Source organism: Bos mutus, chromosome 2, assembly GCF_027580195.1.
Source record: "Bos mutus isolate GX-2022 chromosome 2, NWIPB_WYAK_1.1, whole genome shotgun sequence".
Taxonomy (NCBI): domain Eukaryota; kingdom Metazoa; phylum Chordata; class Mammalia; order Artiodactyla; family Bovidae; genus Bos; species Bos mutus.
The window spans coordinates 4,780,909-4,806,175 of NC_091618.1; the positions used below are offsets into that span (position 1 = coordinate 4,780,909).

Here is a 25,267-nt window from a genome sequence, read left to right on the forward strand (position 1 = left end):
GGTTAATGTAGCTTTCTTAGTTCTATTTGTTGTTGTTGATTTTTTAAGGAGCTTCAAAACCCTTTCTGCTTCTGATCATGTAGGAAAATACATAAATAAAAGTTAGACATGCACTGTCGTTGACTCCACGATTCCTTGTGATCAGTATCGTCCCTGTTTTCTACATGAAGAGCCTGAAGCTGCGTGGAACATGGTCAGTAACCCAGAGTAAGGCAGCTTTCAAGTTGTGATGTGTGAATTTGTTTTCTCTGAAGGAGCATACAGGAACCAGAGCTGGCTGGGAATCTGGGCTGCACTTCGGTTACCCAGGCATAAACTCACAGACTCTGAGGGCTGGACCTGAATCAGTCATCTATTCTAGTCCCTGTTTCAGTTTTTAAGTCTTTGCTGCTTCCCCCACAGTGGTCACCTGGCCCAAGTTTGACGTTTCTCAGATGGGAGACCCACTACTTTTGCGGAGCCCAGAGCTGGGGAAAGTAGGCCAGGTTGGAGCAGTGAAGCAGAAGAAATTCCTGAGCATTAGCTGGGATGAGCACAGAGACTGCCAGGAGGGACAGGCATGCGGAGCCTGGAAACCCACTTCCTCAAAGGTCTTCCCTGCCGGTAGTTTTTTTATCTACAGCCCTTATCAGTTGAGGGGGTAAGGGTGTGGTTTTTCAAGGAACCAAGTCACCCCAGAACCACACTGCCATTTCCCCTTTTGCTTTGGCTGCTAGAACACTCTTGGGTAAGTTATATATTCCACTTCAGTTACTAATTCAGTCCAGAAGCCCAAAAAGATCTCTCCCTATCTCCTTCTAATGGCTTTCAACCTCTCTTTTAAATTCATGTTTTATTTATTTATTTTTTTTTGGTAGGTAAACTTGAATTTATTAAATGTCAAAAACATTTGATTTTTTCAACCATTTAAAAATGCATAACTTTAGTTCACAGACCATACAAAAACAGGCAGATCAGTTTGCCAAACCCTGGTCCACATCATAGAATAGCATATAAACATGCTTTTTATGGGACTTTCCTGGCAGCCAAGTGGGTTCAATCCCTGGTTGGGGAACTAAGATCCTGCATGTCTTGTGGCAAGCACCCCTCCCCCCACGGTTTATTTTAAAAAGGTGCTGCCTTCAGGTTCAAGGATGACACATACGTGTACTTCCTATAACAGTAGGTGTAAGAGCTGCTAGTTATAGGGAACAATAAGACAACAACATTTTTAAAAGCCAGTTCCTATTTTACAAGCTGTACTTCTAAGTACTTGGTAGCTAGAGAACATTTCTATCATTGGACAGGCCCATGTCCTAACTGACAGTATTTATTCAGTACGTCATCACAAACCATATAATACAAGAACAATTCCAACGTTTTACATTTATTACTGGGTCTCAGACTGATAGTGAGGAAATAACATCATGGGCCAAGCATTACAGTAGTGATGTTTTCATTGTGATTTGGCTGCTTAAAAAAGTGGTCTTAACATGTGTGCCACACATGTTAAGACCACTTCTTATAGACCCAGCTTGCTTCTTATAATAAGACCCAGCTTGGTTCTTCTCCAATGTCTTCTCTTGGAGTTGTACCTGATTTTATTGCCAGTTTTCATTCAAATCCATTGAGGAATGGGACGATTCTGCTTTTGTTTCTTGGCCAGGAATCGCTTGATCCTGAAAGTCTTGTGAGAAGACATGGTGAGGAGAGAACTCAACCGCACATAGGATGGCGGAGAAGAGAAAAGAGCTCTTTTAAATTCATGTTTTATAATGTTTGCTTTAACACCGAGCAGCCACTTCACTGCATTTTGGTAAATGGAGAAGATGTTGATCATAAACAAAAACATTTGGTCACATGAATGTGTTGGTTGACAGCCAAAGAGAGTCAAGTCATAGAGAAATGGGAAAGGGCACAGAAATAGAGTGGGCCAAGGTGGGCAAGCTAGATCAGGCAGGAGGGAGAGGATGTCAAGACCAACTCAGCAAATGTAACTGATCACACAGGGAAGAGGTGCTGGGTTCTGGAGATGCTGCACATGGCAGGGAGGGCAGGGGCACTGGAGAGGGAGGAGCTGAGTGTGACGGATGGAGTCACACACCCAGAGGAAGGCAGAGGGCTCAGGCAGTGGGAGCCACCTGTGCACAGACCCGGATGTGGTCAGGACACAGGAGGACAGGAAGAAGGCTCCAGTGTCTGGTGTATTTAGAGCAGTGAGGACCGTGGGTGAGCTGGGGCTAGGAGTGTGTCTTGCCACTCAGGAAGGTATCTTTTATCCTGAAACCTGAAGGCTTACGTTCTCAGGAGCAATCCCAGGCCAGGCACTATTTCCCACTCCTGGGTGTCCTTGGCTTTCGGCTGGGGGAGCAGGTGGGGACAGGAGAAAGGCATCGAGCCAGGTGCCCTCAAAACAGACCAGCTGCCCAGCCCCACTGAGTCAAGGGGAGAGCTCCCTAGAGACTGCCCAGCCAGTCAGAGCAAGGATGGTGGGCTGGGAGCCCCCAAAGACCCCATCTGATTAGGGCTGGGGACCGTGGGATGAGATCCCACTCTGGAGTCAGACTCTAAGTGGATTCTGTCCTTAGCTGAGAGCCTAGCCAAGGTTCCACACCTCTCTGAACCTCATCTCTAAAACACCAGAATTGATGCTTTTGAACTGTGGTGTTGGAGAAGACTCTTGAGAGTCCCTTGGACTGCAAGGAGATCCAACCAGTCCATCCTAAAGGAGATCAGTTCTGAATATTCATTGGAAGGACTGATGCTGAAGCTGAAACTCAATACTTTGGCCACCTGATGCAAAGAACTGACTCATTGGAAAAGCCCCTGATGCTGGAAAAGATTGAAGGCAGGAGGAGAAGGGGACGACAGAGGATGAGATGGTTGGATGTCATCCCTGATTCGATGGACATGAGTTTGAGTTAGTTCCGGGAGTTGGTCATGGACAGGGAGGCCTGGCGTGCTGCAGTTCATGGGGTCACAGAGTCAGACACGACTGAGCGACCGAACTGAACTGAAAACACCAGAGATGTTGCCTGTCCTGAAGGGCTGTTTTGAAGCTCAGGTGAGCCAACAAAAGCAAAAGACTTAATGTAAAGTAGTTGTTTGATCAATGTTCACTTCTCCAAACCCAGGGTCCTAGGAAAGAGGCCCTTGATGGAGTCAGCCTGTACCCTACACACCGTGCCCCATCTCAGGTCTGACTGGGGCTCCCACAGCCTGTGTTAAATGGCTAACGGAGCCCCTCCACTTTGTCCAGCCCAGCCTGTTTCCTGTGTTTCCTGTCTCCTCTGTCTGCTCCCAGCGCTGTAGCCCCAGAAACAGGGGCCAACCTGTAGCTGGTGCTCAATAAACGTCCATCAAGCTGTACGGAAGGCCTCTTCTGGAGGATGCAGTCCGATCAACAAGCATCTCCTCTCCGCACACGCATATCTGGTTTAGCCTTCCCATAACCCCTATTTTCACAGATGAAGATCTTGAGGGTCAGAGAGATGAAGTGACTTTCCCCAGGCCAAAGTGACAACCTGGGATTGAATCCACCTCCATCAACCCTGAATATTCATTGGAAGGACTGATGCTGAAGCTGAAGCTCCAGTACTTTGGCCATCTGATGTGAAGAACTGACTCATCAGATTCCTGATGCTGGGAAAGATTGAAGGCGGGAGGAGAAGGGAACGACAGAGGATGAGATGGTTGGATGGCATCACCGATTCAATGGACATGAGTTTGAGCAAACTCCAGGAGATAGTGATAGACAGGGAAGGCTGGTGTGCTGCAGTCCATGGAGTTGCAGAGAGACTGGCATGACTGAGCAACTAAACAACAGCTATCTGATTACAAAGCTCTGGTTCTTCACTGGGGCTTTATATAACTGCACTATAGCTTTTTCATGCAGAGGGCAGAATTCAAAAGCTGAAAATGGCTGGGGGATCTCTGGGGATGGGGACAGTCATTCAGAGTCTCTGTGCTTCCGTCTCCTTGTCTCTAAAATGAAAGGATTTTTAAAAAAGTAAAACAAAGAACATGAAGGGGTTGGATCTGTGATTCTCAACCCTGGCAACCTGTTTGAATTGTCTGGGGAGCTTTTAAAATATACTGGTCCCTGGGCCCCACCTGAGGGCAATTAAACCAATCTCTAAGGGTGGATCCCAAAGTTCACCAAACTCCCAGGTTTGATCTGATTGCATAGTCAGGGCTGAGAACACTGAACTAGACCCTCAGTGAGGGCCATCGCAAGAAGCCAGCCCATATGGTGTGGTGGAGAAACCAGGGCTTCATAGCTGAGTGGATGTGGGTTCTAATCCCAGATCTACACTTTCCCATACCCCAACATCCTCATTCAGCAAAGGAGGAGAGCAAGGCTCAGTGAAGTCCAAGGTCACATAGCTCAGCAGTGCCATTGTGGAGATCTGAATCCAGGTCTGCCCTCAAGAGCATTATATCCTGGGGAACTTCCTGGTGGCTCAGTGGCTAAGACTCTGCGTTCCCAATGTAGGGGACCTGGGTTCGATCCCTGAACAATACCACATGCGGCAGCTGAAAATCTTGCACGTGGCAACTAAAGATTCCTCATGCCCCAATTAAGATGGAAGATCCTGCCTGCCGCAGATAAGACTGGGTGCAGCCAAATAAACCAATTAAATAAAAAAAATTTTTAAGTATGACTGAAGTACCAAGAAAGAGAAAATGCAATTATATAAAATGTTCAATTAAAAAAAAAGACAGGAAAAGGGTGGAAGGTAAAAATTAGAATTAAAAGAAAAAGAGCGTTATGTCCTACAGGTGAGAGGAGGTGTGGGCAGGTGGGTCTTCTTGTAGCCTGCAGCCCACCTGGGCGCTGGACCGCCTGAGCCTGGCTGAGTCTGTGAGGCGGGATCCCGCAGTCATCCCCGCCCATGACTCACAGTATGGGCAGCAGGTGTCGGGGCAGCGTGAGCTCACACACACCTCAGCCGTCTCCTCACCTAGCACATGCTCAGGCACCTCCATGCCCCACCATGCTCCAAGCCCTGGGCAGCAGTGGACCAGTGTGGACAGGCTGGGCAGCTGGTGTATGACTGGGGCAATCGCATCAGCTGCAAGAACAGACTGGCAGGAAGATTGATGCCAACCGAAGGCACAAGAAGTTGTTTTAAACCCCTGCCCCACCGCTCATGGGCCATGTGGTTAGCAGGTCGAGGCAACTCTTTTAAACTCTACCACGAGTGTGCAACAGTAAGGCTCCTAGACTTCCCACCCCGACTCTAACCATGCCATCCCCTCACCTGGAGTGCCCTTCCCAGTCTCTGTCCAAAGGACACCTCTTGAGATAGGCCTTCCCTGGCCACCCTCTCCAAGGAAGTTTCTCTTTCTATTTTCTGTTACTGCACCCTCGGTCTTTCTTTCCTTCTCTTTAGCAGATTTTATAATTCTATACTTAGGGGTTTAATGACTGATCCACTGACTCTCTGCCTAATTAAATGATAAAACCCACAAATGCAAGGCCTGTGTCTTTCGTGTTTTGTCATAGCTCTTTACAAGGTGTAACTAACATGCCACAAAACTCACCATTTTAAGTGTATAATTCAGTGAATTTTAGTAAATTCATAGAGTTGCACAACCATCACCACAGTCCAGATGTAGAACTTTAATCATTTTCAAAAGATCCCTCAGACCTCTTTGCAAGTTCAGTCACTTTTTGCTGTTCAGTCACTTTGTCGTGTCTGACTCTTTGCAACCCTGTGGACTGCAACACACCAGGCTTCCTTCACTACCTCCTGAAGTCTGCTCAAACTCAAATCCATTGAGTCAGGGATGCCATCCAACCATCTCATCCTCTGTCGTCCCCTTCTCCTCCTGCCCTCAATCTTCCCCAGCATCGGGGTCTTTTCCAATGAGTTGGCTCTTCACATCAGGTGGCCAAAGTGTTGGAGCTTCAGCTTCAGCACCAGACCTTCCAATGAATATTCAGGGCTGATCTCCTTTAGGATTGACTGGTTGGATCTCCTTGCAGTCCAAGGGACTCTCAAGAGTCTTCTCCAACACCACAGTTCAAAAGCATCAGTTCTTCAGTGCTCAGCCTTCTTGATGGTTCAGTTCTCACACCTGTACATGATTACTGGAAAAACCATAGCTTTGACTGTAAGGGCTCCTGCTTTTACCCTCATCCCAGGCAGTCACCAATCTGCTTTGTGTCCCCCCAGTTTTGCCTCTTCTGGGAAAGTTGCGTACATGGAACCATGTAATGTGAAGCCTTCTTGCACTGAGCATGAAGTCTGAGCCTCTTCTGTGCTGCAAGTCTTGGTCATTTGTTTCTTTTTATTGCTAAACAGTAACCCCTAACACGGCTGTGCTACATTTTCTTTATCCATTCACCTTGTCAATTTTGGATTGCCTCCAGGTTTTTTTCTGTAGAATAACACTGCTATGGACATTTGCCTAAAAGACTTTGTGTGGACACACATTTTCGTTTCCCTGGAGTGAATACCTGGGTGTCTATGAGCGGAATTCCTGGGTTGTGTGGTCAGCAGTATATATTCAGCTTTTTCAGAGACTGTCAAGCTCATTTCCAAAGTGGCCGTACCATCTCACATCCCCACCAGCAGTGTATGAGGCGGCGCCATGTCTACCATCTACCAAATGACCCTTATGAATGATTTTTTTTTTGAATTATTGACCATGCTGTGTGGCATGGTCAGATCTTAGTTCCCTGGCCAGGGATGGAACCACACCCCTCTGCAGGGGAAGCATGGAGTCTTCACCACTGGGGCCATCAGCTGCTGCTAAGTCACTTCAGTTGTGTCCGACTCTGTGTGACCCCATAGATGGCAGCCCACCAGGCTCCCCTGTCCCTGGGATTCTCCAGGCAAGAAGACTGGAGCGGGTTGCCATTTCCTTCTCCAATGCATGAAAGTGAAAAGTGAAAGTGAAGTCACTCAGTCGTATCCGACTCTTAGCGACCCCATGGACTGCAGCCCACCAGGCTCCCCCATCCATGGGATTTTCCAGGCGAGAGTACTGGAGTGGGGTGCCATCGCCATCAGGGAAGTCCCTAAAAGATGTATGTCCTTACCTCTCTGAAATATGATGGAGGAATTGAATCCACATGGAAAAGAGCATCTCTGCATTGTCTTTAAGAGGCTGCTAAACAGATTGTCCAAAACATAGGTCCACATGTGACAAACCCTTCTTGTACTTTAGCGCCAGGGTAGAGGGTCTTTCCCAGCTGAAATAGCCTTTGTTCTTTAATTTGGGGTTGGAGATAATACATCGTGTTTCCCTTTTTGCCCTGCATGAGAGGATGCTTAGGGCAACATTGAGTTGACTGGGAATGCCTGGTAGGCAGGGGCCAGGGCCTCTTTGCCTCTGGTTCCACAGGACCTAGCACAGCTCCTGTCCCAGAGAGATTTATCAACAAATGTCAGTTTGGTGGAATGGAATGGAAATGCAGTGACTTCATTGAATTAGAACATCTTAATCAAGTATTTTCTAGCCTTCCAGGTATTTTTTTTAACAGTCTGTATGTGGAGTTTATTGTAGATGTTGTGTATGTTCCTTGGAGGTGTATAAATTATGAAAGAATAACACTGAAGAAAATTGAGTTCCTGACATTAAAATATTTACATCTGGATGGGAAGATAAATCACACACCAAAATAGCTGCGGAGGAAATGAGAAAGTGATGAATGTTGTACAAGAGTGATTAAGGGCTATGAAAGTCCACAGGCCAGAGTTTGGCTGAAGGGGAGAAGGAATGGGTGAGGTGAAAGTAAAGGACAAGATTTCCAGAGGCAAATGCTTTACCTAAAGGGGTCAGTGGGTCAGACTTGGGGAAACAGGCTCTCCTCCCCTTGAAGGAGGTGGGAGCTGGTGGAAGGAGCAGCTGGTCCAAGAATTCTCAGTGAAGCTGGTCTTGAAAATGCATATGCTGGGGACTCCCCTGGTGGTCCAGTGGCTAAGAGTCCATGCTCCCAGGGCAGGAGGCCTGGGTTCAATCCCTGGTCAGGGAACCAGATGCCGCATCCTGTAACTAAAGATCCCGCATGACCCAGTGCAGCCAAATAAACATTTAAAAAAAGAAAGAAAGTTCATATCCCTTTGGACCCAGAAGTTCTACTTTCACACATTTCTCCTGCAGAAATAATTAAAGATATGCACAGCTATATTGCTGCAAAGATACTCCCTCACCAAGTAGACTTTAATAGAAACTAATAGCACCCATTGTAATTATGCTGAGGAATTTGTGGCAGAATTTCTGTAGCCATGGAAAACTACTGATGTGGGATAAGTATTGAAATGGAAAAATGTTCATGACTTGTGATTGAATGAAACAAATGGAAGGTTATAATACTGTGAGTGTCCTACAACTCAGCAATTCTGTCCTTGGCATTGATCCCAAAGAAATTCATGTTCCCAACACAAGAGTGGTGGCATGTAGCATGGTTTGCACAACCAATCATCAGGGGAACTGGTAAAGAAACTGTAGTTCATTCAGTCCACAGAATCATGATTGGCAGTGTAAACGGAATGAACTGGGTGATGCGGGATCCACGTGAACACATCTGTGAGACATTATGACAGACCAAAGGCATGTGTGCATGACTCGATTCATCTGAAGTTTAACAATATCCAGAGCATTGATTTGGAAGATAAACCCCAGATTTGTGAGAGAGTTTGACTCTGGTAGGGGAGCACTGTGGAGGGACTTCCAAGGAGTTACCGGGTGTGTGTATGTAGGTGGCGAGTGCTTCAGCTATGTCTGCTAAGTTTTATTTATTTATTTATTTTTTTAAACCTCAACAGACTTCCCTGGTGGCCCAGTGGCTCAGACTCCTGCTCAAAATGCAGGGGGCCCAGGTTCGATCCCACGTGGCACAGCTAAAATCTCCTGCATGCTGCAACGAGGATTCATGATCCCATGTGCCGCAGCTAAGACCCAGTGCAGCCAAATAAGTAAATTAAAACAAACCCTAATCAGTTAGGATTTTTATTTCAATAAATAAATAAAAGAGCTGAAGCAAACATACTAAAAGTGTTGTTTTGTCAAACCTTGATTATTACAAGTGTATGTTACAGTATTCCCTAGTTTTTTTACTTATATTACTTCATTTGAAAAATTGCACTCATTGCATTTTGTTAATATGTGGAAAACTGAAATTTAAAGAGTATATGTAGCAATAGCAGAGGAACCAGAGACCAAATTGCCAACATCTGTTGGATCACCAAAAAAGCAAGAGAGTTCCAAAAAAACATCTACTTCTGCTTTATTGATTATACCAAAGCCTTTGACTGTGGAGATCACAACAAACTGTGGAAAATTCTTAAAGAGATGGGGATGGGAATACCAGACCACCTTACCTGCCTCCTGAGAAATCTGTACACAAGTCAAGAAGCGATAGTTAGAACCAGACATGGAACAACAGACTGGTTCCAAGTAGGGAAAGGAGTACATCAAGGTTGTATATTGTCACCCTGCTTATCTAACTTATATGCAGAGTACATCATGAAAAACACTGGGCTGGATGAAGCACAAGCTGGAATCAAGATTGCCAGGAGAAGTATCAATAACCTCAGATATGCAGATAACACCACCCTTATGGCAGAAAGTGAAGAACTAAAGAGCCTCTTGATGAAAGTAAAAGAACAGATCAGATCAGTCGCTCAGTCGTGTCCGACTCTTTGCAACCCCATGAATCGCAGCACGCCAGGCCTCCCTGTCCATCACCAACTCCCGGAGTTCACTCAGACTCACGTCCATCGAGTCAGTGATGCCATCCAGCCATCTCATCCTCTGTCGTCCCTTTCTCCTCCTGCCCCCAATCCTTCCCAGCATCAGAGTCTTTTCCAATGAGTCAACTCTTCGCATGAGGTGGCCAAAGTACTGGGGTTTCAGCTTTAGCATCATTCCTTCCAAAGAAATCCCAGGGCTGAAAGGTTGGCTTAAGGCTCAACATCATGGCATCTGGTCCCATCACTTCATGGCAAATAGATGGGGAAACAGTGGAAACAGTGTCAGACTTTATTTTTCTGGGCTCCAAAATCACAGCAGATGGTGACTGCAGCCATGAAATTAAAAGATGCTTACTCCTTGGAAGGAAAGTTATGACCAACCTAGATAGCATATTAAAAAGCAGAGACATTACTTTGCCAACAAAGGTCCGTCTAGTCAAAGACCACTGGTTTTTCCAGTGGTCATGCATGGATATGAGAGTTGGACTGTAAAGAAAACTGAGCACTGAAGAATTGATGCTTTTGAACTGTGGTGTTGGAAAAGACTCTTGAGAGTCCCTTGGACTGCAAGGAGATCCAACCAGTCCATCCTAAAGGAGATCAGTCCTGAATAGTCATTGGAAGGACTGACACTGAAGCTGAAACTGCAATTCTTTGGCCACCTGATTCGAAGAACTGACTCATTTGAAAAGACTGGGAAATGCTGGGAAAGATTGAAGGCGGGAGGAGAATGGGATGACAGAGGATGAGATGGTTGGATGGCATAACCAACGAGATGGACATGAGTTTGAGCAAGCCTCGGGAGTTGGTGATGGACAGGGAGGCCTGGCATGCTGCAGTCCATGGGATCGCAGAGTCAGACATGACTGAACAACTGAACTGAAATGATGGAGCAATAATCAGTCTCGTGTATGTGCGTGCTAAGTCACTTTAGCCATGTCTACTCTTTGTGACCCCGTGGACTGTAGCCCGCCAGGCTCCTCTGTCCATGGGATTCTCCAGGCAAGTATATTGGAGTGTGTTGCCATGCCCTCCTCCAGGGACTCTTCCCACCCCAGGAATCAAACCACTCGTGCCACCTGGGAAACCCAGTAATCAGTTAATCATGACTATTTCTCTATGATGAGATCACTGATTTTTTTTTTTACATTCCTATTTTTATTTTGATATACCTATATTTTCTGATTTTCCTATAGTTAGCATGTATAACCTGCACAGTGTTTTAAAACTTAAAAAAATAAAAGAGTCTAGGGGTGGTTCAGTGATTAAAAGCCTGCCACGGATTTGATCCCTGGTGGGGAAGCTAAGATCCCACGTGTTGTGGAGCAACTAGGCCTGCGCGCCACAGCTAGAGAGTCCATGCACCACAGGGAGATCCTCCAGGACCCCGTGAAGACCCCACGTGCTGCAACTGAGACCTAATGCAGCCAAGTGAGTAAATACTTATTTTAGGAATAAACACATAAAAGAGTCTAAAAACTGTGAGGAGGCCGTTCTGAGCAGAGACAGCAGTAGGATCACAGGCTGGCTGAGGGATGGGGAGAAAAACCTCTGGAAAGGAGAGCTAGTTGCACATCGCGGAGGACTTGGTCCCAGGTCAAGGTGCTGTGACCTGACCCTGAAGCCCAGGGGGCCTCAAACTGGGGTCTCTGACCTCTGAGAAGCCTCAGGCATGTTCCCAGTAATCTGGCTTCACCAGAGTTTTCATAATGTGGGGCTTTCATTTCAGTGATAATCTAAAAACAGTGAGTATAAGCGTATTCTGACTCCGCTGAGTGACCCAGGCGTCAAAACCCAGAGCAGCCAACCCTAATTTTGAGCCCACGTGGGTCTGTGCTTGGGGTCAGCTTGGCGCCAACTGGCCCCCTTTAATTGTCTTGGGCTGATGAGGAAAGAAAGAAGCAGGTCTCAGCTTGGCTGGTTTATTTTCCAGGACCATGAACTCAGCCCTTGGGCCTGGGAGATTTCCAAGGGCCCAGACAACATTCCAGATCTAAAAAAGAATGTTAACAGCTCTGAAGGGACAAACAAAACAACTAAAATAACAGGCACACCCACAAACACTGTTCATGGAAATACTTTCAACTGCAGAATTATATCCCCTCTTACAGCAAAAAGCAAAGATGTAACTGATGTGCAGTGTGGGTATGTTTTTAATGTGTCTAACAAGAGCTAAGTGGAGCCTCCACAGTTAAGAATTCTGGAGGCCTGTTTGTTGTTCAGTCACTCAGTCCTGTCTGACTCTTTGCAACCCCGTGGACTGTAGCACGCCAGGCTTCTCTATCCTTCACTATCTCCTGGAATTTGCTCAAACTCATGTCCATTGAATTAGTGATGCCATCCTACCATCTCATCCTCTGTCGCCCCCTTCTCCTTCTGCCCTCAATCTTTCCCAGCATCAGAGTCCTTTCCAATGAGTCAGCTCTTCGCATCAGGTGGCCAAAGTATTGGAGCTTCAGCTTCAGCATCAGTCTTTCCAATGAATACTCAGGGTTGATTTCCTTTAGGATTGACTGGTTTGATCTCTTTGATGTACAAGTGACTTTTGAGAGTCTTCTCCAGCACCACAATTTGAAAGACTCATTTCTTTGGTGCTCAGCCTTCTTTATGGTCCAATTCTCACATCTGTACATGACTACTGGAAAACCATAGCTTTGACTAAATGGATCTTAATTGGCAAAATGATATCTCTGCTTTTAATATGCTGTCTAGGTTTGTCATAGCTTTTCTTCCAAGGAGCAAGTATCTTTTAATTTTGTGGCTGCAGTCAACATCCGCAGTGATTTTGGAACCCAAGAAAATAAAATCTGTCACTGTTTTCACGTTTTCCTCTTCTATTTGCCATGAAGTAATGGGACCAGACGCCATGATCTTCGTTTTTTTTCATGTTGAGTTTTAAACCAGCTTTTTCACTCTCCTCTTTCACTCTCATCAAGAGGCTCTTTAGTTCCTCTTAGCTTTCTGCCATTAGAGTGGTATCATATGCATATCTGAAGTTGTTGATATTTCTCCCAGCAATCTTGATTCCAGCTTGTGATTCATCCAGCCCCGCGTTTCTCATGATGTACTCTGCATATAAGTTAAATAAGCAGGGTGACAATATATAGCCTTGACATACTCCTTTCCCAGTTTTGAACCAGTTCATTGTTCCATGTCTGGTTCTAACTGTTGCTTCTTGACCTGCATACAGATTTCTCAGGAGGCAGGTAAGGTGGTCTGGTATTCCCATCTCTAAGAATTTTCCACAGGTTGTTGTGATCCACACAGTCAAAGGCTTTAGTGTAGTCAACGAAGCAGAAGTAGATGTTTTTCTGGAATTGCCTTGCTTTCTCTATGATCCAACAAATGTTGAGAATTTGATCTCTAGTTCCTCTGCCTTTTCTAAATCTAGCTTTTACATCTGGAAGTTCTCAGTTCACATACTGCTGAAGCCTAGCTTGGAGGATTTTGAGCATTATCTTGCTAGCTTGTGAAATGAGCGCAATTGTACAGTAGTATGAACATTCTTTGGCATTGCCCTTCTCCGGGATTGGAATGAAAACTGAGCTTTTCCAGTCCTGGGGCCATTGCTGAGTGGAGTTTTTACCTAGCTTTATGTCTTAAGGAGCAATATAATAAAAACATTTCAAATCAACAATGTCTGACTGGGACGGTCTTCTTCTGGATTGACATCACACTCCAAGATGTCTGGCTCTTGGTAAGTGACCACATCATCATGGTTATCTGAGTCATTAAGACATTTTCTTATCTGAGGGCCTATGACGGTTCTTATAACAGTCCTGGGCTTAAAACACAGAGGAATTGCCATGCCCACAGCCAGGGGCCCAAATGATGATTCCATGCACTCACCTGTGAGAGGGTTCCTGTCACCCACATGGAAAAGAGAAGTGAGTGAATCTATTCAGCCCGCACAACCCCAGTGGGAGCTTCAAACTAGAAACAAAAGGAAACATGCAAACAAGCAAGATGAACACACTGGCACAGCCCGCAGAGTGCTCAGTATTGCAAGGGCTGATCTTGATCCTGCAAAACAACATCCGGCACATTAAATGACTACCGTTCATCGGAATGAGATCAGATTTGTAGCTGTGCTTGTGTTTAATTTGTAACTTGGTTTTATGAGAGCCCATGGAGTTTGTACCTAGTTTTATGTCTTATAAAACAGTATGATAAAAACATTTCAAATCGATAATGTCTGGCTGGGAGGATCTTCTTCCTTTCAGTGAGCGTGTCTATATATTATTCAAGCTGGGAAACATGGGGAGGGGCACAGCAACCTACGGAAGGGCTCCAGGTCGGGGGTGAGCTTGTGGGAGCCCCATGCCAGGGAGATGAATTGGGCAGCGTGTTCCCGATGACCAGAAGCCATTAGACAAGGGCTGGCATGAGGCTTGAACTCCTAAGGGCAAGAATGAAGGTCTTCCTTTGAGCCCCCATAGTGCCAAGGGTCGGACTCAGAATGCCACAGGAGCCTCGTGAAGACTCCCCACCACCCTGCGATCTCCTGGTGGGAGAGTCCTGGGTCTCCAGGCTGAAGGCAGAAGATGTACCCCCCTGGTCCCAGGGGGTCCACTGGGTCAGACTGGCCCACCAAAGCCTCACGGCATGTTGGCTGAACACAAGGGGCCAGGAAGACTATGCCTCTCCTTTCTTCATTCCTCACGTGCAGTCCTCCAGTAAATCACTTAGTTCTACCTCCAAAGCACATCCAGACCCAGCCCCTCCAGTTGGGCTTCCCCGACAACTCAACAGGTAAAGAATCTGCCTGCAACGCAGGAGACACCGGAGACACCAGTTCGAGCCCTGGGTTGGGAAGATTCTCTGAAAAAGGAAATGGCAACCCACTCCAGTCTTCTTACCTGGAGAATCCCATGGACAGAGGAGCCTGGCAGGCTACAGTCCATGGAGTCGCAGAGTCGGATGCGGACTCAGCACACATACACCTCCAAAGCATATCCAGCCCCAGCCCCTCCACATCCAGCCTCTGCCATCCCTCCCCTGGACGGTGTGAACGGTGCCCTTCCCAGGCTCCCTGCTCAGCTCCTGTCTCCTGAGAGACCCTTTTTTTCACACACGGAAAGAAGGAGACTCTTGGGACTTCCCTGATGGTTCCGTGGTTAAGACTCTGAGCTCCCAGTACAGGGGGCCCAGGTTCAATCCCTGGTCAGGGAACTAGATCCCACATGCCACAACAGGGCATTCACGTAGTGCAATTCAAGGTCCCGGGCGCCGCAGCGAAGACCCGGAGCTGTCAGATAAATAAAATATATGTATTTTTTATTTTTTAGTTGAAAGGTAATTGCTTTACAGAATTTTGTTGTTTTCTGTCAAACCTCAACAGGAATCAGCCATAGGTATACATATATCCCCTCCCTTTTGAACCTCCCTCCCATCTCCTGCCCCATCTTTTTTTAATTTAAAAAAGATGGGGATTCTCAGAATGTAAAAACGCTCCTCTCCCCAAGCTCAGAGTTAAATTCAGACTCTCCACGTGGACCTTCCTCTGCCCACCTGGCCACCCCCTTCCCTCCCGTCGGCCCACTCAGTGCCCACCACACGTGCTCCTTGCTGTCATACCCCCTTCCCTGCCCTCGGCCCACTCAGTGCCCACCACACGTGCTCCTTGCTGTCACACCCCCTTCCCTCCCCTCGGCCCACTCAGTGCCCACCACAGCGTGCTCCTTGCTGTCACACCCCCTTCCCTGCCCTCGGCCCACTCAGTGCCCACCACAGCGTGCTCCTTGCTGTCACACCCCCTTTCCTGCCCTCGGCCCACTCAGTGCCCACCACACGTGCTCCTTGCTGTCACCAGGAGATACCACGGTCACCAGGGGTCCAGGGCTTGGGCCCTGCTGTTCCCTGGACTTGGGATGGTGTCCTTCAGGGCTGAGCGGGGTGGCTCCCTCCTACCTGTTAAGTCTCAACACAAGCCTCACTTTCCCAGAGGGGACCTTACACCTGATCCTCCAGGTGAAGCAGCTCAGGCACCATCACCCCTGCCCGGGCGCTCAGACCCTGTTTCAAGCCATCACAGCACTCCCTGTACTTGTTCGGTCCGTGGGTTTGTTACTCCCCGAATGCCTGGATCTATAGTCGCTGCTGATCCCCCATGAGGGCAGCGCCATCTGTGTCCTGTTCACTGTTCATCTCCAGCACCTTGAATGGCCTTGGCACATCGTAAGTTGCTCAGTAAAAGCAGATTGAGTAAACATTTCACACCCGGGAGAACGGCTAGAATCAAAAGGGTGAGGATGAGGAGAAATGAGAATGTTTATACAGTTGCTAGTGGGAACGGAACATGGTGCAGCCCGTTTTGAGTCAGTCAGTTCTCAAAAACATTACAGACAAAGTTGCCATATGATCCTGCAATTTCACTCCTAGGTATGTACGCAAGAGAATGAAAACACATGTCTATACAAAAACTTGTTTGTGAGTGTTCACAGCAGCACCATTCGTAACTGCCCCAAACTGGAAACAACCCAAATGTCTACCAGCAAGAAATATACAAATAAAATGTGCTATATCATTACAATGCAGTATTATTTAGCAACAGAAAGAATGAAGTAATGATACATGTTGCAACATGGAAAAACCTCAAACACATACACCAAGTAAAACAGCCAGGCACAAAAAGCCACATATTATATGATTTCATTTACATTAAACGTCCAGAGCAGACAAATATATAGAGACAGAAAGTAGATTTCTGGTTTCCAGGGGCTAGAGGGAGGGGGAAATAGGGAGTGACTGCTCATAAGCATGGGGTCTTTACAGGATGATGAAATACTCTGGAATTAGATAGTGGTAACGGTTGCACAACTTTGTGAATATATTAAGAACTGTTGAATTCTATTCTTTAAAAGGATGAAGTCTATGGTATATGACTTATATCTCTGTTTAAAACAGTGGAATGCTAATGTTCATAACAATGTTATTCATGATAGCCAAAAAGTAGAAAAAAATCCGAAAGTCCATTAACTGATTAATGGATAGACAAAGTGTGGTCTATCCATATGACAGAATATTATTCAACAATGAAAAGGAAGTAAGTAATGATACAGGTTACAACGTGGTTGAACCTCGATGACATTACGAGCAAAAGAAGCCAGTCAGAAAAGACTGGCTATGCTATCATATGATTCTATTCATAGGAGATGTCCAGAAGAGAGAAATCCTAGGGCTTCCCTGGTGGCTCAGATGGTAAAGAATCCGCCTGCCAGGCAGGAGACCCAGGATCGATCCCTGGGTCGAGAAGATCCCCTGGAGAAGGGAATGCTTCCCCACTCCAGTATTTTTGTCTGGAGAATCCCATGGACAGAGAAGCCTGGCGGGCCAAAGTCCATGCGGCCACAAAGAGTTGGGCAAGACTGAGTGACTAACTTATAGAGACAGAAAATAGATTAGTGGTTTGCCTAGGGCAGGGTGGGGAGAGGAAAACGCAGTGAAGGGCTGAGAAGTGATTGCTGATGAGTACAAGGCTTCTTGGGGGATTGAAATGTTCTGAAATTGGATTATATGAACAGTTGAATGACTCTGAATATACTAGAAAGCATTGTCTTGTCCACATTAAGTGGGTGCACTTTTATGGGATAGAAATTATAGCTCAATAAAGCTATTTTAAAAGTTTATTAAATGAGTGAATGGGGAGACATTAAAGCAGGAGGGAGACAAGGGAGGAACAACAACTGAGAAACTTTTCTCCAGGTCTGACGTAGCTGATTCCCCAAGACACCCGAGCTGGTGAGTCTGAGAGCTTTTTTTTTTTGTTCCCCTTAGTCTTTTGTTCCCATCTGCGTCTCTCCCCTTCTCTCCGGATCCAAGCTGGGCCCGCGGAGGACCCATCTGAGACAGGGCACGACTGCCCCCTGGTGGTGGTCAGAAGTGACCACTTGGGAATATGGTCAGCAGGACAGACAGGGTAAGTGCCCAGCTTCTTTTTTTTTTAACGTAAGAGTCGGCTATATAATATTATAATTCAGCGTTGTGTACACTACAAAGTGCTCACCAGCACAAGGCTAGTCACCATCTATCACCAGACAGCTGACACCCTTCACTCTATTTCATCCTCCCTCCAACCTCCTTCTCCTCTGCCAACCACTGACTGGATCTCTGCATCTATGAGTTTTTGTTTATTTGTTTGTTCGTTGGGGTTGTTTGGATTCCATACATGAGTGAGATCATACCGCATTTGTCCTTCCCCATCTGACATTTCATTTGGCCTAATAACTTCAGGTTCCATTCATGTCACTGCGGACGGCAGGATTTCACTGCTTTTTATGGCCTCGTGCGAAGAGTTGACTCATTGGAAAAGACTGATGCTGGGAGGGATTGGGGGCAGGAGGAGAAGGGGATGACAGAGGATTAGATGGCTGGATGGCATCACCGACTCGATGGACGTGAGTCTGAGTGAACTCCGGGAGTTGGTGATGGACAGGGAGGCCTGGCATGCTGCGATTCATGGGGTCGCAAAGAGTCGGACACGACTGAGCAACTGAACTGAACTGAGTATCTCATTTTATATATACCACATCTCTTTTAGCCATTCATCCCTCCATCCAACTTAAGTTGCTTCCTATCTTGGCTACTGTAAATAATGTTGCAATGAGCATACGGGTGCATGTGTGTTTTGAATTCATGTTCTCCTGTTCTTTGGATGAACACCTGGAAGTGGAAACGCTGGGCTGTGCCCTTGGTCTAGTCTTTCTTTGAGGAATCTCCATGCCCTTTCCCAGAGTGGCTACATCATTTTACAGTCCTGCCAACCGTGTGCGAGGATGTCTAGCCTCTCCAACATTTGTGATTTCTTGTCATTTCGATAATGGCTATTCTGTGAGGTTTGAGGTGATATCTCACTGTGGTTTTACTTTGCTTTTCCCTACTTGTTAGTGGTTCTGAACAACTTTCCACGTGCCTATTGGTCATCTCTATATCTTTTTTGGAAAAAAAAAATCTGTTTCAGTCCTCATTTCTCTTGGGCTGTTTCTTCTTCTATTGTTGAGTTGTATGACTTCTTTATGTATTTTGGATGCCACTCCCTTACTGGATACACAACTGGCAGGTATCTTCTCCCACGCAGTAGGTCACCTTTTTGATTTGATGGTCTTTTCCTTTGTTGTGCAGAAGTTTTTAGTTTGATGTAGCCCCATTTTTTTCTCCATTGTTTCCCTTGTCCACAGAGTCAGAGCCACAAAAACATCAAGATAAGACCAAGGTCAGTGAGGTTACTGCCTATGTTTTTTTCTAGGAACTTTATGCTCTCAGGTCCTACATTCAAGTCTTTAATCCATTTTGATCTAATTCTCATGTATGGTATAAAATAATGGTCCCATTTCATCCTTTCGCATGTGGCTGTCCAGTTTTCCCAATAGCATTTATTGAAGAGACTATCCTTTATTGTATATTCTTTGCTCTTTTGTTGTCAATTAGTCGTCCATATATGTGTGAGTTTATTTCTGGGCTCTCATTTCAGTTCCCTTCATCTGTGTGTCTATGTCTGTGCTAGTACCATACTGTTTTGATGATTGCAGCTTTGTAGTATAGTTTGAAAACAGGGATTATGATACTTCCAGCTTTGGTCATATTTCCCAAGATTGTTTTGGCTATTCAGGGTCCTCACAACTTTTAAAATTATTAGTTCTAGTTCAGTGAACTGTGCCATTGGAATTTTGATATGGATTACATTGTATCTGTACATTGCTTTGGGTTGTTGTTGTTCAGTCACTCGGTAAAGTTCGACTCTTTGTGACCCATGGACTGCAGCATGGCAGGCTTCCTTATTCTTCACTGCCGGGAGCCAGTGAGGCACTCCACTCGTGACAAAGGTCATGAGGAAGGAGGCTTGGCATACGCAAAGGTGGGATCGAGCCTCAGGAGTCCCCCCAGATATTCTCGAGCATCTACCCCCCAAAAAACCAGAGTCTGCCTACTTTATTGCTTTGTGCTCTCACCTCTGACTTTACTGGGGGCTGTCCCCCGCCACCATCTCGCTCTCTCTGTCAAAGAGTTAACTTACAGCTCCAATTAATAAAGTTCCTGGGCAATTAGGAGTGTTTAAATCCAAACCCCTCAGATGGCTCTCTAACTCGCCTGACAAGTTTACCCAGACTCCTACAGCTATGCACACGATTGTTTACAGTCTCCCAGCCTTAAGAGGCACGGGAAGCTTAAGATATTCAAATAGCTTAGAGCCTCTCAGAGAGTTAGAAACTGTCGGAATAAACTAGTAAAAGATTTCATTGATGAGCCAATGCTTGCTGCCAAGTTTTCACATCCCCTGAATTGTATCCTTGAATATGTATTAATTAATAGTTGGTATGTAGAAAAAATAAGTAGTGGCCTTGGTGTTAGTAACTTTAGACCCTTAAGGTAATAAATTCTTTCCTTTTTTGTAAACCCATTACACATCCACCCTATAGGAATGCAATTTTATCTTTGGAATATGGCACCAAACCTTAAAATAATTACTCTTAGAGAAAATAAGTCTTCGTTGATAAGTCCTTGTCAAGAGTCATAAAATGTTATTAGGCCTTCTGGCCAGAAGATGAGGTAAATCACCTAAACCATTTGTATACGATAAATTTGCAGGAAAGAAACTCTTGTTTTTGATAAGGATCAAAAACTGCTGACTTTGCATCCCCTATTATCCTCTATGTGTAACTTAGGGTATAAAAGCCCCTGTTGAAAATAAAGCTATGGGCCTTGCTCACCAACGCTTGGTCTCCCCATGTCATTCTTCCCTTTAACTTCTGGCTGAAGTCTCCATCTGGAGCGCGGAGGTCCTCTGCGACCATTTATTTGCCTGGGCTTCTAAGACCCACTCGAGAAGGTGTCTAAGGTGGGGTACCTTCCGCTGTTCGAGAGGGCGCCTGCGGCCTCCGTGGTCAGAGCTAACCTGGTGTCATGGGTTATATTGATTTTCCGCGTAAACCAAGCTACTCAGCCTCTTTTCTCCACTGAATTTTCCTACTGAGCTATCCTCATTCTATTACTCTTTATATCTCTAATTAGCATATAAATAGTCACCTAGGCCGTCTCTCCTTCGAATACCCTGGATCAGCCGGGACTGGACCACGGCACTTCACCATCTCCTGGAGCCTGCTCAAACTCATGTCCATTGAGTCGGTGATGCCATACAACCATCTCATCCTCTGTCGTCCCCTTTTCCTCCTGCCTTCAATCTTTCCCAGCATCAGGGTCTTTTCAAATGAGTCAGCTCTTCACATCAGGTGGTCAAAGTATTGGAGCTTCAGCTTCAGCATCAGTCCTTCCAATGAATGTTCAGGACTGATTTCCTTTAGGATGGACTGGTTTGCTCTCTTTGCAGTCCAAGAAACTCTCAGGAGTCTTCTCCAACACCACAGTTCAAAAGCATCAATTCTTTGGTGCCCAGCCTTCTTTATGGTCCAACTCTCACATCCATACATGACCACTGGAAAAACCATAGCCTGGACTAGATGGACCTTTGTTGGCAAAATAATGTCTCTGCTTTTTAATTCGTTGTCTAGGTTTGTTGTAGTTTTTCTTCCAAGAAGCAAGCGTCTTTTAATTTCATGGCTGTAGTCACCATCTGCAGTGATTTTGGAGCCCAAGAAAATAAAGTCTGTCATTGTTTCCATTATTTCCCCATCTATTTGTCATGAAGTGATGGGACCAGATGCCATGATCTTAGCTTTTTGAATATTGACTTTTAAGCCAGCTTTTTCACTCTCCTCTTTCACCTTCATCCAGAGGCTCTTTGGTTCCTCTTTGTTTTCTGCCATGAGAGCGATGTCATCTGAATATCTGAGGTTATTGATACTTCTCCTGGCAATCTTGATTCCAGCTTGTGCTTCATCCAGTCCAAAATTTCACATGAGGTACTCTGCATATAAGTTAAATAAGCAAGGTGACAATATACAGCCTTGACCTATTCCTTTCCCAATTTGGAACCAGTTCATTGTTTCATGTCTGGTTCTAACTGTTACTTCTTAACCTGCATACAGATTTCTCAGGAAGCAGTTAAGGTGGTCTGGTATTCCCATCTCTTGAAGAATTTGCTTTGGGTAGGGTGGACATTTTTAACATTAATTTGTATCTTCTTTGATTTATTTCACCATCATCATGCAGTTTTCAGTGTATAGGTCTTTCATCTTCTCAGTTAAATTTATTCCAAGGTATTTTATTCTTTCTGATGAAACTGTAAATGAGATTGTTTTCTTAATTTTTCTTTCTTATATTTAGTTATTAGTACATAGAAATGTCACAGACAATTATATATTGATTTTGTATTCTTCAACTTTAGTTAATTCATTTATTAGTTCTAATCATTCTCAACGGTCATTAGGGTTTTCCACACACAGAATCCTGTCATCTGCAAATCATGACAATTTTACTTCTTTCTTTCCTAATTGGGTGCATTTCATTTCTTTTTATTGCTTAACTGTTGTGGTTAGGACTTCTAGTACTATGTTGTATACAAGTGGCGAGTGTGGATATCCTTGTCTTATTTTTGATTTAAGAGGAAAATTCTCAGCTTTTCACCACTGAGTGTGATGTTAATCATTGGTTTGTTGTATGTGCCTTTTATTATATTTCTCTATTCTCACTTTGTTGAGAATTTTATCATAAATGGATGTTGAATTTTGTCAAATGCTTCTTCTGCATCTAGATGATCACATGATGTTTATCCTTAATTTTGTGAATATTTTGTGAATAATTTAATCCCTTTGTGACTATGATGTATCAGATTGATTAATTTGTGGATGTCAAACCATCTTTTCATCCCTGGAAAAAAAATCCCACTTGATCATGGTGTGTGAGCCTTTTAATGGATTGTTGAATTAAGTTTGCTAATATTTTGTTGGGGATTTCTGCATGTATGTTCAACAAGGATATTGGCTTGTAATTTCCTTTTTTTGTAGTATCTTTGTTTGGTTTGAGTATCAGGATAATGTTGACCTCATAAAATGTGTTTGGAAGAGGTCCTCTCTTTTATTTTTTGGGAGGAGTTTGCAAAGGACTGGTGTTAATTTTTCACTGAATGTTTGGTAGAAATCACCAGTAAAGCCATATGGTCCTTGGCTTTTGTTTGTTGGGGGATTTTTGATTACTGTTTCAATCTCCTTACTAGTAATCGGTCTATTCAGATTTTTCTATTTCTTCATGATTCAGTCTTGAAAGATTTTATGTTTCTAGGAAAATACCCATTTCTTCTATTTGTCCAACTTGTGTATAATTGTCCATAGGAGTCTCTTATGAGTCTTTGTATGTATTTCCAAGTTATCAGTTGTAACTTTTCTTCTTTCATTTCTTATTTGAGTCCTCTCTTCTTTTGGTAAATCTAGCTAAAGGTTTGTTGACTTTGTTTATCTTTTCAAAGAACCAGCTCGGTTCATTGAACTTTTCTGATTTCTTGTAGTTGCTACTCATTTGTCTCCACTCTGGTTTTTATTGTTTCTGGTAAAGCACCAGCTTTAGCAAGCAAGGGAGGCCCTGGGGAAGGGGTGGGACGGCAGAACTTCCAGATGCCTAGAGATGGCAGGGAAGCCTAAAACACGTTGCTAGGTTTCTAAACCTGATATCACAACGGATAATTATTGCTGGACTTTTCTCTGCCTTGGTTTCCTGTCTCCTCCCACAGTGATGTGAACACCAGGAGAACAGGGACGGGTCTTCTGGTTCACTCCACTTCTCCAGCTCCCAGCACGGTCCCTGGCACCTAGTAGGCACCCAGCAAAAATGTGTGGGCTGCAGTTTGTTGTGACAGAAAGAGGAGAGAGAGAGAAGCCTCTTTGGGTGAGCCACAGGCTCTCAGTGGGCCGGAATCCACACGCCTGCCTGTGACAGGAGGAGAATACCGCTTTCCTCTCAGGCTCTGATGAGTTTAAAGGACGGGCTGCCCAGGATGCTGGGGGAGCACTCCATCTGGGATTTGCAGGGTGAGGTCCCTGAGCGCCGCTGACTTGCTGGGTGACATCAGGTAGGTCGTTTTATGTTTCAGGGCTTTGTTGTCTCCTCTTTAAAACAGGAAGACTAAGACCTTTGCCCTTTCTCCTTCAAACACTTTGATGAATATGTACCGAGAACCTCACACGTTTCAGGCTCTGGGCTAGTGCTGAGTTCACAGTGAACAAACAGCTACATCTCCCCTCTCCAGGAGCTTCCATTCAGTGAGTGAAGCCAACAACAGCCGATTATATTGGTGTAACACCTGAACTGGACCATACAGAAAACTGAGCTCTGAAGAATTGATGCTTTTGAACTGTGGTGTTGGAAAAGACTCTTGAGAGTCCCTTGGACTGCAAGGAGATCCAACCAGTCCATCCTAAAGGAGATCAGTCCTGGGTGTTCATTGGAAGGACTGATTCTGAGGCTGAAGCTCCAATACTTTGGCCACCTGATGCAAAGAACTGACTCATTGGAAAAGACCCTGATGCTGGAAAAGATTGAAGGCAGGAGGAGAAGGGGATGACAGAGGATGAGATGGTTGGATGGCATCACCAACTGAATGGACATGAGTTTGAACAAACTCCAGAAGGTAGTGAAGGACAGGGAAGCCTGGTGTGCTGCAGGCCATGAGGTCACAAAGAGTTGGACACAACTTAGCGGCTGAATAACAACAACACTTAAACATATTCTTGTAACCAAGACTGAGGGTTATGAAGAAGCATAGGCAGCCAGAGAGAGAGAGTTGAGGGGAACCTACCCTAGATGAGGTAGAGAAACCCCTGCAGAAGCATTCAAGTTAAGAGCTGAGGGAAGGTGAGGCTTGATGAGAAGAACATTCCAGAGATGAGTGAAGGCATTCAAGTAAGGAGCTCCACGTGTTGTCATGAGGAGTCACCTGAAGGCCAGAGCTGTCACAGCCCAAAAAGAGGTTAGACAAGTGGTGGGCAGGGACCAGACCCCATGGGGCTGGAGGGCCACCTTAAAGATGCGATTGCATCCTAAGTAAAACAGGAAATTATCAGAGAATCTCCAATAGGATTGTCTTGGTGTCATTTAGGTTTTGAAAGACCACTCTGATTGCTGCAGGTAAAGTGGCTTGTCTGGATGGGAGATGCAGAAGTCCAGTGAGTGATGGAGACAGCTTAGACCAGGAAGATGGCGATGGGGATGGAGAGAACTGGACCAGTGCGAGATGGGATCTGTAGGCAGGATCCACAGGACTTGAACGGATGGATATGGGGGTGAGCGAGAGGGTGCTGAGGGTTCCCCGTTTCTGTCTGAAGCAGCTGGGTGAGCGGAAGTGCTATTTACTCTGGCAAAGCAGGTTTGAGAGGGGAAAATGAGTTTGCTTCTGTTAATTTTCACATATGTGTCAACTCTAAGATGTCTGTTCAACAGCTGAGGGTCAATATCAAGGAAGTAGCTGGAGATCAGGATCCGAGCTCAGCAGAAGAGATTCATCTGGGCTGGAAGCTCATTTGACATTTCAGAATATCCTATTAGCTTCTCTTTTAATTGGGAAAAAGAATATGTGCCAGTCATCATAAAATCAAACTATTCAGAGGGGTATAAAGTAAAAGAGTGAAAATCATGCTCTTCCTAGCCCTGGTTCACCCTTCCCAGACCAAGTCCGTCTTGTCTTAACTTGGGAGAAG

General features: G+C 45.3%; 1 protein-coding gene across 1 annotated transcript; it reads right to left on the reverse strand.

Annotated features, from left to right (window-relative positions):
• Positions 1-849: 849 nt before the first annotated feature.
• LOC102271934 (large ribosomal subunit protein eL39) lies at positions 850-1,681 on the reverse strand. The gene is given in 1 exon segment (XM_005905204.3): positions 850-1,681. A coding segment is annotated over 1 exon segment (180 nt). The 3' UTR covers positions 850-1,501.
• Between the last annotated feature and the right edge of the window lie 23,586 nt (positions 1,682-25,267).